Consider the following 18,639-nt stretch of genomic DNA (forward strand, 5'->3'; position numbering starts at 1 on the left):
CCACTGCCCTCACCAGGACAGGCTGCTGAGCGAAGCCAGTGACTGCCTTGGAAACAAATGTCCACAGAGCCACGGGCACACAGCACCAGCAACTTCACATCCTGAACTGCTGCTATGATAATCCTGTTTGCTCAGTCTTAGTGACTGAAGAGAACCATAACCAAGGAAAACAGCAGGATTATCCTCCAGCACCTGTTCCCACTGAAAGGATTATCATAGTTGGCTGCATCAATGATGTCCTCTAGGTATCACCATGAAAGCAGCCTGAGGGACATGGCAGCCCACCAGAAGACCTCTCTCCCCTTCTGCATGCCCCTTTCCTGGGTATTTTCTGGAAGATCCTGACAGACAAAGGCCAGTCCATGTGGATACAAGTATCAGTGCTTTCATGCCTGCAGCATACAGGCTTGCTCTCCAAATAGCATCATCTCCTGTTTGACTGTCTAACGGGGAGGTGGTGTGAGAAGTATGGGCTGTAAACTGCAGTGCTCAGAAGGCAGACAGCAGCTTTAAAGTACTTTAAAACAAGCTGGTTTTCCTGCTCAACATTCCCTGTGCTTTTGTGGTCAAGAGCAGGATCGGACCCACTCACCTCACAACATGGAAGGGCTCTGTTGTGCTGCATTTACATCTACAATACAATGCTAACTGATTTAAGAGCTGTTTTACTGAAGAATGAAAATGCTTGATTGCAGAAAAATCTTGGAGTGTACCTCAATAGTCCAGAGAGGTGCTGCAACTGCACCAAGGCCTTTGTGACATGAGCTGATGCCTCTCTCCATCAGTTTTTTCAAGAACATCCTTCCATCCCTTAAGCAGGGGCCTTGGAAAACAAATTACTGCACAGATTTTTTTCTATAATGGAATGTAACATTAAAGTAAACACTGGAACATGGAGACAAACAAAGCAAAAAAAATCAGGGAAATAATCCTTAGCTTCTAATGATTTTTGCAAAACATTGCTGAAATTAGGTTTTATTGGAACAAAAATGTATTTATCATATCTGTCAACACTGGAAAATTATGGTTAAATTACAAGTTTATTTTAAACTCTGACGATGATCCAGAAGTGATATGCTATTTATAAATAGCTTATCATACACCACAGTATAAAAAGTACATTGATCTTCTTGTTATTGAGTCAAATTCATTGTTATATATGAGATGGGAATTAGCTTTACCCCTCTGACTATAAAACAGAGAAAAAAATTAAAACCACAGGGAGGATAGCAGTAACAGCCCACTCATCAGAGTCTCCTGTGAAAAGGACCATAGGAAAATGGGCCCATTGGAAAAGGCCACCCCGATTCCGAAGCTTGTCTAGATCTGGGCTGAGACCAAGTGGTACCAAGCAGCAGAGATCTCTGAACCCCACCGTGGTGCACATGATCTCAACCTCTGACCTTCATGAAAGCTGTTCTCAAGCCCTGAGCCAGCCAGGCCCCACACTGTGGATGGGTGACTCTTTCCAAAGTCTTCTCCCTGTTGTTTTTGGCCACAGCTTTGACAGGACAGCAGGACTGCAGAAAACTTCTTGTGCCAGCTCAGCTTCAAAGCAAGGAATGTCTTGTGGCCCTGATACCAAGTACAATGCACTGCAGAGACTTCTGCAACAAGGCTGAGTAACACATGGTATAAACTGGGCATTAAGTCTCACCACGCAGCTATTTTACCTGGCCAGGAACCTCCACAGGGCTGATGATGCTGGTGCCCGTCCGTCTGCTTGCTATGCTCCTGGTGCTTCCCAGCAGCTCAGGGACCATGCTCATTTACCAGGTTAGAGCCTACCTGGGTTTTTAGGGGTGCTAACTGAGATCTCTGGCAGCCTGACGGCAGCAGTGAGGATGCCCCTGCCAGAGGGGACCAGCAGCTGCCAGGTGGAAGGGGATCAGAAATATTCTCCTTGGATATTTCAGTCTTTGAACCTCAGATGGAGGACTTTATCCAAGCTTCATTAATATCCCATTAAAAAAGACAAACATTCTCCATTGTTAGGGCCAAGCTGAGTCAGTGCGCTCTGCTCTGGTGATGGCTATGGCCATAGCCCAGGCTACATATGTGTGTGGGGGATGGAGATGATGGGCTGTGATACAGCAGCACCAACGCAGCCCATCACGAAGCTGGCTGGCTGTGGAGCATGCAGCAGCCCAGGCCTGCAGGCAGTGCAGAGGTCATCACTGAAGTGGCAGGGAGCCAAGGAGGTGACTGTGGATAATGCTGCAGAGCTGCCTGGAGACGGGAGATGGGAAGCTGGTGGTCAGAGCTGAGCTTGCGGGAGGCTCCAAGCAGCAGCAGCCAGGAGCTGAACGGTGACATGGGGAGATAAGGCTCTTGATGGATAGACCGCAGAAGGTTTGGAGGCTTTTGTTCTGCTTGGATAAGGAGTCAAATATTCACATAGATAAGTTTCAGAAATGCATCTGATCTGAAGTCTTTTTTGTGTAGGGCTGAAAATAGAACAAGAGAATTCCTCTGTGGCTTTCCTGGTTCCTGGGTTTTCCTTCACCAGCACCAGGCTGACCAGAGTTACCCATGCAAGCAAAGCAACAGCCAGGACAGCTCTAACAGGCAGACCCTCCCTGAACCTCAGGCATTCAACTGTGCCAAGATGCCAACCTTACTTACAGCCTGGGGCATAGGGGAGATGATCCTTTGCTTGGTTACTCTCTGTTCCTTGTCATCTTGGTCCACAGAGCTGCTATGGGTGGTTTAAAACACTGTGAAGGAAATGCCCTCGCTAACATTTGTGTGTATCTTAACATATTCGTTGGCACAGAGTTTATATAACATTGCCTGGCACCACTTCACTGGCAGAGTTATACCCACATGGAGCATCTCATTGTGTGCAAAGATCTGCAATAACCTGCTGATGAATGGCTGCTGGTGGCAAAGCCAGATAGCAGCACCGATGATCTTGGCAGACTCCTACCCTCCTTGCGCACCACACTTGGACCTAGCTGAGGGCTGCAGGCAGCACACCCAGGATGGCCAGCAATTATGTTCCAACTTTAAACTGCAGTGCTTGAGTGGAGTGCTTTTGGAGGGCGCATAATTTCCTTGGAAATAAATTAGAGTGCTGTACTGTACTCCAGTTTCCTTGTACCATAAGTTGTTTAAACAGTTTCTCATTATGCATTTCCCATTCAGACAAAAAACAGACCACAAAGCCCGAGGCACCAAGGCTGGTAGGAAAATGGAAATCCTGCTCCAAGTAGGCAGAGAGCAGCTCTCTGGCTCTGGGCAGGCGCTGGCAGACCCAGGAAAGATTTGGGGCAGGAAGGAGCAGCAGCAATTTCTGGCTCTGTAGAGACCTTTCAGGTTCACCTTTGAACAACTATGGCTCCCAGTCAGTTTTGCAGCATTTCTGTCTGAGCAATCCCCAACTTCGACATGCCTTAGGGAGGACCCAGATCCAAACTCTGAGGGCACAGCAGCAGAGGGCTTCCAGCAAGCCAGAGAATCCACCCCATTTAGGGTCAGCTCATCTTCGCCTTCCCCCATGTCTCTCCCTGACCTTCCCAATTTGCTATTTATAGCTTTGCCCTAATGATCCCCCCCCATTCCACCCCCTAAATTTAACCTCTTCCTTGCCAAGTGGTGTTTGGAATTTACAGGAGAAAGTTGTTTATGTTAAATAGCTTTGTAATAGTTTCCTCCTCTGCCGCCTCCCTTCCTTCCCCAATAAAAGCCCTACAGCGTGCTTGGCAAAGCCTGTAAACAAAGGAGGGGTTTGGAGATCCAACCAGTTTTTGGTGAACCCAGTGGGGAAATAATGTCTCTTCTGAAGAATGTTAAAGCCTGAACTCATAATAGTAGGAAACTAGTATCCACCCTAGGTAAGGAATTGCTTACTTGCAGCTACAGGGCATAAAATACAGATGTCCATGTAGTCATTGTTGGGTGCAGGGGGTTAACCCTGTGTGTTTTCCTCACTGGTCAAGATGGTGTTGATGGCAGAAAACCAATGTGTTTGTTAAGCTCCAAATACTTGAAGTTGTGACAAGTGAGCAGGGAAAGGAGAACACAAAAAGGCAGCAGTGTTTTGAACTCACCTAGATTGATGAACAGAAGCACAAGGCAATGAAAATCCATTAGCCTGACTGTTCCCTGCAGAGGAAAAACAGGCACACAAAATCCAATTCATTATTCTCTTTCTTATTTAATGCTAAGTAAGTCATTGAACTTTACTACTTGATCTATCCATTTTCTTTAGTAGAAGGGCTGCAGGAAATCTTTCTCTTCTCAAAGGGGGTTTCAAGTTTCTCACCGATATCATGCAAAAAATACTTGGAGTGTATGACTAAAAAATAACTGCATTTCAAAGGGAGCTTGAGCCATGAAGATAAGGATAATTTTTCTCTTCTGAAGTGCAGAACCAAAGAGTGGAGGCCCCTGGGAGCTGGGAGCACCATTGTTCTTCTTCCAGGTCGTTATCTGGAGACAGGCCCTGTGATAGACTCTGATGAGGCCACGGGAAGGATTATCTGCTGGGAGTGCTAATGGCATGCATTTGACAACATCAACTGTTTAATTTATGAAGTGACTTGTAACGTAAAGGCAAAGCAATTCATACCATGCAACAGCCCAAACACATCTGGTACAATTAAAAAGTATCCCATCAAAGCCCAGCCTGCTCTACAACCCCATTTACTTAGTTAAGGCCACGTAGAAATGTTCCACCTTCCTAAAAGGCAAAATCCTACTGGATTTTGTGCTGTGATGGCAGTGTTATATAATGAGAAATATATTAATGGAAACTATCCAGCACTGAAATCATTCCAGCCTTTTTATCACCACATTCCTTGCTCCCACATAAGTGAAGTGTGCAGGAATAAAAGCAGTTAAACATCATCCACCAGAAGACACACATGATGGGGATTGCTCACAAGCCCCTAACAGCTCAGTGGTGCCCATCACTGTTGGGATCCATATATAACTCTGGGCAAACAGAGCTGCTCTTCCTGGGGAATTATTTTTTCCACTGCTCATGGCTTGGGGCCATATCACCCTCTTGCAGTTGGGGACAGTTCAGTGTTGTCACCCAGTACCTGAGTAGCTCATTCAGCTCCCCTGGTTCTGATCTCTGCCAAGAGTTGAGGAGTTTGTCCCATGCTCTTCACTGTGGTCTCATGGATAATCAGACTTAAATAATGTTTTTCTTCTATCGCAGGTGTATTTGTACAAAACTAAATTTATTTTAGTTTTTCACATGCAATGAGAAGCTTAATGACTTAGTCATTAAGCTTCTGAATTGAATATTCAGATCAGCCTCTGAAGGGAGGGAAGGTGTGGGTGGCAAGTCTTCCTTTTCTCAAGCATGGTTCAGGCAAAATGATGGGCCAGAGGGTGCTGGTCTGAGCCTCACCTTCTGGAGCATCACCACTGGACATGAGATCTGTGATCACAGTGATGGATTCAAATCAGGGCTGCTACCAAAACAGATGATCTCTGCCCCATCACTCTGCATGTTTCCTATGACCCTCATGAATTTGTTTGTTACCCATGTTCGTGCAACCTGTGTGGGTCAGCTGAAACAAATCTTGTCTGAAAGGGCTGGTTTTCAGCCAGAGGAGCCCATTGCCCACATGGTTGCAAAGGCAGCAGAGCCAGGGTGGGCAGCAGGACATGCAATGGGGAGTTGAGGGGAGGAGGATGCAAGCACCAGCCCTGGCTTGGATGGGCTGACGCTGAAAACCACAGACATGCACCTTCCCTGCTGACAGATAGCTGGTAACCACCTGGCAGTGAAACAGGAACAAAACCTCTCCTGTGGATGCTCTCAAGGTGGTTTAGAGCAGTGCTGTAACACCTGTTGTTACTGGCAATTACTGCAAGAGCAGCTGCCTTGTGCTCTGTATTAGGTAAAAGCTCCAAAAAGCTCAAGTATTTGACACAAGCTGTTTATGCTCCTGTGTCAGATCCGGTCTGGATGCACTGATAGCGTGGCTGTCCTAGTCTACTGATGGGAACCCGCCAGGGTACCAGCGATGCTTAAGTCGGGGGGTGTGTCAGCAACAGGTCCCATCGCCCCCCCGCCTTCCCCTTGCCTCCGCCTCCCTAGCAGAGAGAGGGCAGCTCCTGCCAGGGGAGCATCCCACACTGCCCTGGTGTCCTAAGTGAGCTAATGGAGATTTTATTTGACGGCTCCCAAGTGAGTATTTAGGGGAAGAACAGATAAACAAAACACTTCTCGCTCAAGTCTTCAAGCAGGCAAACTGTGAAACAATGGGAGCTCTGTGGGACTCCCAGTTCACCTGCTCCAGTCCAACAGGAAGCACTCCTCCCTCCACAGCACAATGGTGGGGTTGGCACTCACCTTTGTGCCTCAGGATACCTCTGGGGTCCCCTCTGACACTTGGGTGGGTGAGAGGGGTACACATTATACACCCGAATGGGAGCAGAGGGAGGTGACTGGGGGCACCGTGAGCTGTCCCTGGGGTGGCACTTGTCCATCAGCACGGCTTGCACAGGATGTGCAGTGGCATCTGTAACCCCTACTGGACCAGTCAGCACAGGGTTCTTCATCTGCACACGGAAACTTTAACTCTGAACAGTGTTCTCCCTTCCCCACTAGGAAATCCTGCCAGGGGCTTGTCTCAACTACTACTTCTTAACAAGAGGTCTTTAAATTTTGGACACAAAACACTGTTTAAATTTTACCACCTGGCAAATCTTTTGTCATGAGCTATTGTGTTGTCCCTGCAATTGTTCCTATGGTGGCAGGGAACTCTGCAGTCCCCCTCTGAGGGAGGGCAGCTGACAGCCTTTGAGGGGGCTGCAGCACTCGTCTGGCCCTGCAAAATGACTTGTTGGTAGCTGTAACCCAGCAGCTTCTGAGATTTTGAGCTCTTTAGTGTCTCTGTTTGCCTCTTTGGTGCATACACTTAGATCTGCCTTTCAAAGCATTGTGCCAATGAGCTTAAGACCAATTATCAAAATGATTTTGGTAGGAAGAAGCTAAATATCATGGCTTTGAGAGAGACATGGGGCCAGGCTTGCAAAGGTACATCACTGCTTAGAGACACACAACAGTGGCTAATGGCTAAAGCACTGACCTAGTAGAAAATCCTCATCTAATCTCATTAAGGACAACAGGATTCAGTGCATTACACAGGATCAGAAGGGAAAGGCACACCATTACATCTGAGATGCTCTGCTAATCATGGCAATGGCAAAAGTCTGGGTAAGCTTCTGTTTTCTCCTTTAGGTTGTGAACCTGGAGGTCAAGACTGATTTTCTATTTGTCTGGGAATTTTGCACTCTGTTGCAGCTGGTATTAATAAATTTGAGCATCAATCCTGGAAGGAATGGGTATGCCCAAACCCAGACACTGATCAGCATGGTACTATTCATGTCTGGATGCAGACTGCTGCCAGGGTACGACCAAAAAACTTGTGCTGTTGGGTGCTAAGGCTGAGCATGCAAACATTGCCGTGAAAAAACCTGGAAGCTGAATGGGGCAGGGAATTAAAAAAAGACAGTTTGTGAAGCAAATGTGCCTGCCAAGCTGCCAGTTTTGGTGAACCAGGAAGCTGATCAGCAGTTCACACAACAAACCTGAACACTCTTCCATTTCCAGCACGATGGGCCCGATTCTGTCGCTGGTGTTTGCAGGACAGAGCGATGACTCAGGGCAGTGGCACAGTCAGCAGCAGCTTGCACCAGCATGCCCGGCACAGTGGGCACACCCTCCAGCACCCACACGTCCCCCCCGCAGCACTGCCACCCCTGGAGGCCATGGGGCACCTCCTGCTTGGAACCACCCGAGAGGATGCTACTCGGAGGGAAGGGGGAGATGCTGAGGGGGTTGTTTGTGTCCTGGGAGCCGTGGTTGGCCAGGGAGCTGTGTGACTTTACATGGCTTAGAAGTTGCTCAGGTGTGCTTTAGTCTGCTGCTGTTACCCAAAAAGAGTAAGAAAAACTTTGAGGAATGTTTTTCGGGCATGTTTCAGCTGCCAGTCCCTTGGTGGCATGGTCCTGCATGGAGGGTGTCTTACCTCTCACACTTCTTAACCTGCGTTTCCACAATGCCTCTGCCTGGTGTTTCCCTATCCAATAAAAGGCAACACCTATAGCATGGACAAAGATGTCCCAGTTTTTCTTTTTGCAATGACAATCCTGGGTTTGCTTACCAGCATCACCTTTTTTATCCTTTTCCCATCTTGCTCACTTTTTTCCAGCAGAGTTTGACAGCCTGAAGCTACTGATTTGCAGGGATAAATCACCTGCTGTTACCATGGGTCTGCTCCTCATGGATAGTCAGGCACACAAACATCTCAAAGAAAAAGCATATTGATTTCTTCTGCGAGATGATGATCACAAATATTGTTGATCTTACATTATACGTGATTGTTTATATAAAGAGAAAGAATCTTTACTTCCTCCTGGGACGTTTGGGAATTTGGCAGGCTTTGAAAGCGAGTCAGTGGTGCATAGGGTAATGCTCCTTCAGGGGGAGTGTGCTTACTGCTATTGCAGGAGATCACATCAGTGCTTTTGACACGATCAAACAGAAAGTTCCAGTTAAACAATGAGTTTTTAGGATGAAAAGTGAAACGTTAAGAAGGTGTGTACAACTCCATGAATTTACTTCATTTGGTTCGTTGATGTGGTGGTAACAGAACTATTTTTAGGTATAATCCTTCAAACAGAACATGACTTCTCCTTTCTGATTAGTACAAAGCTGGCTGCTAGTCAAAGGATAATTATTTCCCAACACATCACCTAACACACACCAGCAAACAAAACACTCATTATTTGAGCTATCCAATATTAACTGTTGTTTAGCAGTTAACATTTTCTCGACAGCTTTAAACAGGACTAATTGCTCCAGCTTCATTAGCAGAGGTCATTTACTGTTGGTAACAATACTTTTCTGGAGATAGTCCCTGGATGAGATTAGATTATCAGGTCAAATTCTGCTCCCGGTGGCAATGATGCCTGACCGCATTTGGCCTCACGAAAGTCTGCTCTTTCAGTTCGTAGCTTCCCAATTTCCAGCCCTGCAGCTGATATATTACATAAAGGAAGTAAATGCACTCCACCAGACGGGAAATTACAATAAATTAGGAAAGCGTGCGGCACAAGAAAGGTTGGCAAAATAGCCATTTAAAAGTTATTAATAAAACCACAACCTCAGATAGGGTTTAGAGAAAAAAAAAATAAACCTGATAAAGAAGTTGTCCTTATAGTTGAAAACACGTCAGCAAAGAGGGAAAGCAGTGTTTGGAGAAGAACCAGTGTGGCCTGCATCACAAACACCCAGCTGATGCTATCAAATGCTGCATCTGCTACAGGCATGGTTCAGATCATAAGCCACTTTTTTTGCACATAGTTTCATGCTGATTGGAGCTACAGCCAGTGGATGCTGAGGGTTGCAGTCTTCAAGTGCAGCAAATTTGCAGGAGGGTTTCTGTGCAGCTCTCACAAGTGGGGAGTCCTTCTGCAGGGCCTTCAATAGCCTGCTGCACGTCTGAAACAGCCTCAACTTTCCTGAGCACACGGAAAACTGAATCCAGGCTTTCAATCCAACATATTCCCATTTAAACATGTGGAGTGAAGCAGCCTTCTTTTCAGAAGTGCTGAGCAAACACTGCTTAGAGTGAGGCCGGCGCCTTTGAGAATCAGTCATCTTCCATATGGAAGTCTCAGGCATCCTTGCCAAATAATTTTGGTCCTGGCAGCCGCAGGACATTTTCTCTGAGTGGATTTCTGGTTTACCTGTGTCTCCCTTCCCTGCAGGCCTGTGGCTCTTTGCTGTTACTTTCCTGCCCATGTACGTGTGCAGCCACATGCCTACCACCTATACTTTCTGACTTGCAGCTCCAAGTGCTAATCCATGTCTGGTTTTTGTCAGAAAAAAATATTCATCGTGAGCATTTGACTCATTGCCTCCAGAGTATTTCAGCTGCCCCACAACACTTTTCAGAGTATCCTTCTTCTCTGCAGAGAACAGCCTGTTCTGAGCATGATCCACAGCAAACTGCTCGCCAGCAGCCTCCAGTTCCTCGCACACGTGTGTGCCATATGTCCTGCTCTGTCCGCACCGTTACTGTGCCACTGCTTGTCTCACGCCGTGCAAGATGGACTGGCATCCACCATCTGGGCTGCCAGGTGGATTACCTTAGCTGTCCATGAAGACACTCAATGTGTCAGCCTCCAGACTCTTCCAGCAGGTCCTCAGCTGGCAGAAATTCAACAGCAGACAAATCCTGACCGCCTTGCTGACAAAGCTGGCCCTTCTGAGGCCAATGGACTAAATTCATCCTACCTCAATGCCATTTCACTTGTCCAGGGGAAGCATCACCCAACACAGCTATTTGGCTGGAGAAGCCGAGCAAGTTATGGCCATAAATTTCTCACCTAAGTCAGACCCTTTTGAGGCAAAATTTTCACCACTTTTTGAAGTCCAAGAACATAAGCGTTTGGGCGGTTAAAATTAAATATGTGAACTGATTTATGAGATGAAGAGCCAAGTCCATTAGATTGCCCTGCTCCATGCAGTAGGCACTGCGCTTCCCCAGGATCTGCCACCCTGCTAAGGATTAGGGCTTGGCAGCCACTGCAGCTCCCCGCTGGGCACTGGGGCCGGATCCTGTCCTGCTCTACCCAGCAGGAAGAGACCTGGTCCTGCCCTGGCTTGCTGCGATCCCCAAGGCACACAGGGAGGGCAGTGCTGCCTCCCCATCCTGTCCCAACCCCAACATGCACAGCCAACATCTCCCTGCAATCACTGGCATGAGACATCGCCATCCGGTGCGCCCTTCTGATCCTGTTGTATTTGCTGTAATCACAGATAAAAACAGATTTTAAAAAAACCCCAAAACATCTGGTGGCAAAGCCCACTTCCCTTAGCTCCTGATCTGATGTCAACCCAGCATTTCAAGAACCCCATTTCACTATTGTCAAGGGAGACACCATTAACTGCAACTCACATCAAACCCCAGTAACATCAATGGAAAAGTATTATTTACTTTTCTGGTCCCTTTATTTTGTCTTTTCATAAAAAGCATAACTTTTTTTTCCCCATGGAAATACAACATTAGAAATCGCAAAGGACAAATTCCTTAACTTTGAAAACAAAAAGAATGAACAAATGGTTTCCAAAACAAACCATTAGCCACCACCCTAAAGAACTCGCTTTGGGAAGTGCTCTTCCTGGGAGCTGATTTTTAATTAAACTATGCTTCTGAGTTTTATAAAGCTAAAAGTGGCTTCACTTTTATTCTGCACTAGGTTTTTTGTTGCTCTATCTGTCATGTATTCATTTCAGTAATGAAAAACTTTATGAAACCACAAGGATACAGCGTATTTTCATAAAGCAATAAAGGAAGACACTCTTTTGAACTAGCGACACAAATCTGCAGCACTTCTGTTCACTGTACCTCCTAACTTGGATCATTCAGTTATCATGATCTGGCCCCCAAGGAGTATGTGACTGTCGGCAGTGCGCTGCATATGACCTTTAGCTTTATCATCTACCAACCAGGTACTTTAATTTCACTCAGTGACACAGAAGAGGTTTCTTCAGTGTTTAAGTTTGTCCCAGAGTCCAATCCTGCTCCAGTTATGCTTCTTCCATTCCCTCAAAGGGCAGCTCCTTTATTACAATAGGAAGGAACCAAAGCCTGGACTCCTCTGACCAGCTCCCTGGCTGCCATCTCCCCTTACAGGGTATGAGCCCGCCCTGGTACTCATTGGGCAGGGGTCTCACCCAACTTCCTCACTCAGCACCAGGACCCATCCCACTGGACACACATCACCCACATCACTTGGGCAGGATCAGGCACGAGGTGGACCTACTTGTGGGGTGGCATGTAATGCATATGGAGATTTCTTTCTACTCAAGACCATTTCTAGCTTTCAAATTAAACATCCTCTGTAATCTTAACTATTCTGGTCTCTTGACTCCTGGCCTCATACTCCTAACAAAAAACCCCAAAAAAACCAAACAACAACAACAACAACAAAAAAGAAACCCCCAAAAAAACCCAACAAAGAATATATTCCAGAAAGGAATAGTTCGAGAAAATGAGTGTATTCATTATCAGAGTGGAAACACCTTGTCTTTTAGCCACTAATTTTAAGGGAAGTCACTGGACCTCAGTGCAACAGGAACACAACCTTACTGCATTTCAAACAGGTTTTTTACAACACTGTGTCAGGAAAAGCCATTAGATAGAGTTGTATTGGTAATCTGAGCCATCTTTGGAGAAAAACAAATGCTGTTCTTCCCATTATAAGTAGGTATTGTTTCAAAACCTATAGAGACACACTTGCTTGTGCTGCAATGGTATTTATTGCACATAGACCAATTACTTACACAGTAGTAAATTGCACCAGAGTATAAATATGTTATAAAACACACACAGAGAGGAAAATGGAAATGACACACATGTGCTAAAACAACAGCAGATTCACGTGGGCATTTGGAAATAAAAATAATAAAGTCTCTTAAGATATTTTAATTTATAATATGATATATTTACAGTACCTTCAAAAAATAATATTAAAAAAGTCACTCTCTCAATAAAACTATAACAGATCAGACAAAACCAGAAATCAGGTTCAGGGTCAGTGTTACTCAAACCTCCGTTTCCTTTTCAATTTGCGTGTGTGTGTGCAAGTAACATCTTCAAATAACTTTACAACTCTTAACACTGTGCAAGAAGAGGCTTTGCCGACATTTTTAAAAAAATGTGCAGTAAATTTTTGTTGCCGGGATTCTCCCCCCCTCCCCCGTTCATCTGTTATTACAATGAACAAGCTGCAGAAGGCTCCTCGCCCCCCCCCCCCCCGCCCCTTTTTTCATAAAATCCTATTAGCGGTATGTAAATATGCTGTTTAATATAAACATGGTCCGTTCATTCCCCTGTACAATATGCACAGTTTGAGGTAGAAGTTTCTCAGCCTGACTGCTATTGTCTGGCCGAAGGAGATAAGCGCAGTAACTCACTGCTTGCTGATGCAGAGGGAACAAGCACAAGAGTGTGGGTTGGGTTGTTTTACCCCCTTTCAAAATATACCAGTGCTCCTCATTACTCATTATTTTTCCCTGTCGCTACTCTGCGGAAGGGGAGAGCACGGCTACTCTGAGCTTAAAACTCATCTTGGCAGCAGATCTCCGTCTCGCCAGCCGTACTCTGTGTCCGGAGCACCTGCAGCACCGACCCTGCGCCTCCCAAAACTCCAGTGCTCTGGGTGAGGGGATGAACCCCGGGGCGAGGCGGGGGTGGCCGGGACCCCAAATGCAGCCGAATTCAGCCGTCAAAGGCTCGGGTTCAGCCTCCATCACGGTCCCGGGACAGGCACCCGAGTGCAGGCGCTGCTGCCGCAGCCCCCGTCGACAGCGCGTTTCCTAAAGACAAGGCGGCTGTCCCTGGGACGGGCTGTTTATTTCCTTTGTTCTCCGGTCAGTGGGTTTCCTGTTTGCTGTAGTTTCGGATGAGGTATGTCGTACACCACTTCACCTGCTTTTATTCCTTAGTAAACACCCGCACTCTCCCTGCGAAGGCAAGGGATCGTTTTGCTTGGCAATAGCATTACCATCAGGCATCTGCCGGGGATTACTCCTGCGTGTTTCCCTACCTGCCATTCCCCCCCTGTCCCGGGTCTGACGCGGCCCCCCACGGCCCCCCTATACCTTGGACTCCGAATCGGAGGTTTTGCTATGTCTCTCCTCCAGGCTGGACTCGCTGCCGCCCCGTGTGCCCCCGTTGTAGTCGGACCAGGTCCCTGCCAGGCTGCGCTCGGGGGAGCCCACGGTGCTGATCAAGCCCCCGGGCAGCCGGGCCAGCTCCCCGCCGCCGCCGTGCAGCCACCGGTCGGCTTTCCGGCGGCAGCAGAGCAGCCTCTTGAAGGCCTTACGAAAGTCGGGGCTGCGGCAGTAGATGATGGGGTTGAACGCGGAGTTGGCGTAGCCCAGCCAGTTGAAGAAAACGAAGAGCCAGTCCGGCACCAGGTCCCTGTTGAAGACGTTGACGATGTTCACCAGGAAAAACGGGAGCCAGCAGAGGGTGAACACCCCCATGATGATGCCCAAAGTCTTGAGGGCTTTCTGTTCCTTCATGGCCATGATGCGGGAGCTCTTTCGCTTGCTGGCTCGGCCGTTGCCGAGGATGGGCTGGTGGTGAGGGTGAGCGGGCAGGGGCGTCTGCGGCTGCTCCTGGCTGCCGTAGAACCGGCCCTCGCACCTATCGATCTTCCTCATCTGCTCCTTGGCCTCTCTGTACACCCGGAGGTACACAAAGATCATGATGAGAAGGGGGATGTAGAAAGAAATGATGGACGAGGCGATGGCGTAAGCCCTGTTGGTGACGAAGTCGCAGCAGCCCGGGTCCTGGTAGCACTCCAGCGCCTGGGGGTCCTCGTCCCGCCACCAGTGCATCATGATGGGCAAGAAGGAGACCAAGGCAGAGATGGCCCAGACGGTGCAGATGATGCCCTTGGCCCGACCCTTGGTCATGAGGCTCTGGTAGCGGAAAGGTGAGGTGATGGCTAGGTAGCGGTCGATGGCGATGACGCACAAGGTCTCGATGCTGGCCGTCACACACAGCACGTCCAGGGAGGTCCAGCACTCGCAGAGGAAGGACCCCCAGAGCCAGGTGCCCCGCACCACCAGCGTGGCCCCGAAGGGCACCACCAGCAGCCCCATCACCAGGTCGGCGCAGGCCAGCGAAGTGATGAACAGGTTGGTGAGCGTCTGAAGCCGCTGAGTCCTCCCGATGGCCGCGATCACCAGCACGTTCCCGGCCACGATGAGCAGCACCACCAGGGCCATCAGCAGGCTCATGCCCACAGCCCACTGCTGCGACAGCAGCTCGGCGGCGGGCAGCTGCCTGCTCCCGGGCGGCACCGCCGTCACCCCGGCCACGGAGCGGTTCTGGGGGCCGCAGTCCGGCGGCAGCCACCCATCGCCCATGGCTGTGCGGGGCGCTCCGGCCGCCGCTCCGCACCGCGCCGCGGGCAGGAAGGCGGCGCCGCCGCCGCCGCCGCCCCGGGGCTGCCGCATGGCCCCGCTCCGCGCCGCCGGACCGACCGCCCCGCACCGCCCCGGCACCAGCCCCGCACCAATCGGCACCCAGGGGGTGGAGACGGACCGCCCCGCCCACGCACCGGCGGTATGCCTGCCCGTATGCCTGCCCGTATCCCTGCCCGTATCCCTGACGGCATCCTGTCGGTATCCTCGTCCGTATCCCTCCTGGACCCCCGTCTTTGCTCTGGCTACGCTCCTGAAAGGAGGTTGTAGCGAGGTGGGTATCGGTCTCTTCTCCCGGGCAACCAGCAGTAGGACAAGAGGGCACGGTCTTAAGCTGCGCCAGGGGAGGTTTAAACTGGACATTAGGAAGAAGTTCTTCGCAGAAAGAGTGATCGGGCATTGGAACGGGCCCTGGAGGTGTTTGAGAAGAGACTGGATGTGGCACTTAGTGCCATGGTCTAGTAGACAAGGTGGTGTTGGGTCAAAGGTTGGACTCGATGATCTCAGAGGTCTTTTCCAGCCTGGTAGATTCTGTGATTCTGTGCCTGCCCCGCGGCTGCTGGGCACAGACCTTCTCCCCCCTCTTCCCTGGGAAACCCACGCTGTCGTACGGCAGCCGCGAGGCAGGCAGGGGATGTGAGCGGGAGCAGAACTGGAGCAGAAGCTGGAGCAGAAGCTCCACCTCTTTACCCCTGTAAAAAGCAAAATGCCAGATCCCGGCACTATCATCATCATTCTCCACTGAAAAGTAATTGACATCCCCTCCCATGGGATGTCTCCCACCAGGGACAAGCCCCACACTCTCTCGCAAGCCCCCTGTCACCAGTGCCTCCTTCCCCAGCCTGGGCAACCCCAGAGCCCCATGGAAAACCTTCTGGCTTAAGGGATAATGCTACCAGCTCTGTGCAGAGAGCTATGGCTTGTCCCCTGCATTTCCCCACCGCGAATCCTCTTTTCCCCATCTCATCCAGCCCTGCCAGATGAAGGTACTGCAAGGTGGGAGTCCCAGCTCCCCTTTCTGACTTTCCTCCACCTCACTGAACAGTTCTCTCTGGACTTTAAAAAATGCGGGCAGCAGCTTGAGCAAACCACACTAAATCTAGGGACTGCTCTAAGTATTAGTACTGTTAGTACCATTATTGGTGGTAATGAGCAATAAAGTTCATGAAACATCCCAAGGCTGCAATGCCCAGATAACAGACTCTGATCGAATCCCTGCCCGACTCCTATCTAATTCCATGAAACCTGCTGCTAGCAACTAGTTGGATTGGCTTCCCATTTGCTTGCTTGGCCCTCTATTTGGCTCCAAAGCTGTAAGATTACTCTTGGGTGCATTTAACTGCATTTTACTCCTCTTTAAAACTTCTTAGAATAATGTGGAACGGCCACTGAGTAAATGAGAGCGATGTCCCCTCTCTCCTGCTTTTTTAATCATCAACATGTCTTACAGCAGCACCAAACATTCCCCACAGCACTCTGGGAGCAATTGGGAGCCATGGTTATTTTCTTTCCTCTATATATTTATTCTGCTAAGACTGCTCCGCTGTTCCAACTGGACCATAAAAATCCCTTCCAGGCTTAGGCTTGATTTACAAGGTCACAACCTGGGAAAAAATTATTTATTTATTTACACCCTGTTTATTTAACCCTGACTAAAGGCCACACACCAGCATGGACCTGCTGCTTGGCAAACTATTCCCTCATTTTCCCATGGACTTTACTTTGCTCCTCGTCATCTGCTGGACCACAGCATGACCTTCTCTGGCGGGAAGGGCAGGAGGCATGACATCTTCAAGAGCAGAGGGAGACCTTATGCCAAATGAAAAGCAGAAGGGTTGTGTCTAAGAATATTTGTCCAGGTCTGGTATCTGTAATTCTGATTTTAAAAAATAATAATCTGAAACCAGGTTAATGGAGCTGTGGGATAGAAACAATTTTTTCTTTTCTGCATTTAGCTGGAACACTTAAAGTACGAGCCCTGCGGTGCATCATTGAACCAAAGCCTTCACAGTTGAGATGCTTGGATGTATTTTGTGAATGTGTACAGTTCATTTTAGTGCAAAATCAGCCAGATAAAAATCTGATAAAATCTTAAATACTTTTCCCAAGATGACACTGAAGCAGTGTTAGGGATACTCTGTAGCTGTTTTGCTTGCTATTCCTGGAGCATCATCCATCTGTCATCTGTCCAGATCCATTATTGCTGTAGTATCTTTATACAGTTAATAAATACCATAAACTAATAAAATGCCAACTCTTTGCCTATCGAGCTGTCCTATGAGATCTCCAGCTGGAGGTCTCTTCCCACTGTAAGGGAAGATAAGCTTAAAGGTTGGAGAATTAAAGGAAATTACTGGCAAGTACGCAATAAACCAGAAGACACATAATTGTGTGTTGCTTCTCAGTATCTTTGTTGGTTTAACACGCATCAATCTGGAATGTCAGATCAGAGCTGGAGCCAGAATGTCTTTGGGAAACAATGCATCTCCAAAGGAAAAAATAAGCAAATTTACAATTTCTGTACAGAACACCCCTCTGGCCCTTGCACAGCAGAGCAGCCAAATATTCACTGTAGGTTTAACCCCTTTCAGAGTGTTACCTTTTGAAAATCTCCTTTAACTCAAAATTTCCTTTTTTTTTTTTTCATTTCAGACAGTTCTTTAACATGATTTTAATACCACCCTTTGTTTGCATATTATGTAAGAATGTTACGTCAAGAGAAGAGCTTACAGCACTGAAATGGTTTGTTTCTACTTGCTCTCCACATCGCAGTTTTTAATAAGCAATTAATTTATTTTTTCTTTTGGAAGTCATTAAAAAAAAGAAAAAAGAAAGCCTGAACTCTCAGTAGTTATTAGGAGAGATCAATCTTATATGGCATAGGGTTGACAAGTAGATCTGATAAGAATCAAAATGTTTTGTATTTGAGGAACCCTGTTGTCATGAGCGGTGAAGCTTCAACACATCAGGAACTGAAGTGTCCTATCTAGGTGTGTTTTTAAACCCAGTCCTTTGAGATGGTTTGCACAGCTCCCTGCCTGTCTTCTTGCCTCTCCCTGCATGCAAAACGGATTGCAAGATGAGGATCCTATTGAATGGGTATGTTCCTGCATTCACAGCACTGCCCTGGGGAATGTCAGCAGCACCAGCAGCGTGGCAGGAGACTGGGAATGGTGCTAGACACTGGGGCCAATCCCTTCCTTCATCATAGCTGTAGCTAGGGCAGTGCTGGGACCAGTGGATTTGCTGTTGCCAGCTCTGACATGCTGCTGTAGGCCATCCCTGGATCTCCAGGGCTGCTCTGAGCTCTGTGTGCCAGGTCTTACATAGCCTGTGAGGTTGGTTGGGGAGGGAGGATGTTGGCAGAAGGGTGATGAATGTTTGAAGAAAGATGGTGGGATTAGCAGATGAGGAGAGTGGTGAGGCAATTTAACTTGTTGAAGACATAATCTCTTAATGTAGTTGGAGGAAGAAGAAATTGTCATGAATGGAGAGAAATAATTTAGATGAATACAAGGATATTTAAGGAGTGGTAATGTGATGAAAGGGAAAAATTGTTATTAATATCTGAAAGAACTTTTAGGACATCAAACCTGTTGGGTTGCAAGGAGTGGCAGTGAATGTCTCATCACTCAGGCCTTACAGTTAGGTTTGACAGAACT

The 18,639-nt window shown here is 48.0% G+C and overlaps 1 protein-coding gene across 1 annotated transcript; it reads right to left on the reverse strand.

Moving 5' to 3' along the window:
- Window positions 1–968: 968 nt before the first annotated feature.
- Window positions 969–14,958, reverse strand: ADRB1 (adrenoceptor beta 1). The gene is made up of 3 exons (XM_027740013.2): window positions 13,643–14,958; window positions 4,053–4,107; window positions 969–2,447 (listed from the first exon to the last, which is right to left on the reverse strand). The coding sequence occupies exons 1-3, from the start codon at window positions 14,918–14,920 to the stop codon at window positions 2,386–2,388; spliced, it is 1,395 nt and encodes a 464-aa protein (XP_027595814.1). The 5' UTR covers window positions 14,921–14,958; the 3' UTR covers window positions 969–2,385.
- Between the last annotated feature and the right edge of the window lie 3,681 nt (window positions 14,959–18,639).

Source organism: Pipra filicauda, unplaced genomic scaffold, assembly GCF_003945595.2.
Source record: "Pipra filicauda isolate LSUMZ 115617 unplaced genomic scaffold, ASM394559v2 scaffold397_size650280_pilon, whole genome shotgun sequence".
Lineage (NCBI taxonomy): Eukaryota > Metazoa > Chordata > Aves > Passeriformes > Pipridae > Pipra > Pipra filicauda.

Excerpts from the sequence above, each read along its gene's own strand:
- ADRB1 (XM_027740013.2), bottom strand. The coding sequence starts at position 14,920 with ATGGGCGATGGGTGGCTGCCGCCGGACTGCGGCCCCCAGAACCGCTCC. Across the intron at positions 4,108-13,642 it reads CCTCCGATTCGGAGTCCAAG|GGAACAGTCAGGCTAATGGA; the intron begins GTATAGGGGGGC and ends TTTCCTCTGCAG. Across the intron at positions 2,448-4,052 it reads GCTTCTGTTCATCAATCTAG|CCCTACACAAAAAAGACTTC; the intron begins GTGAGTTCAAAA and ends TTCTATTTTCAG.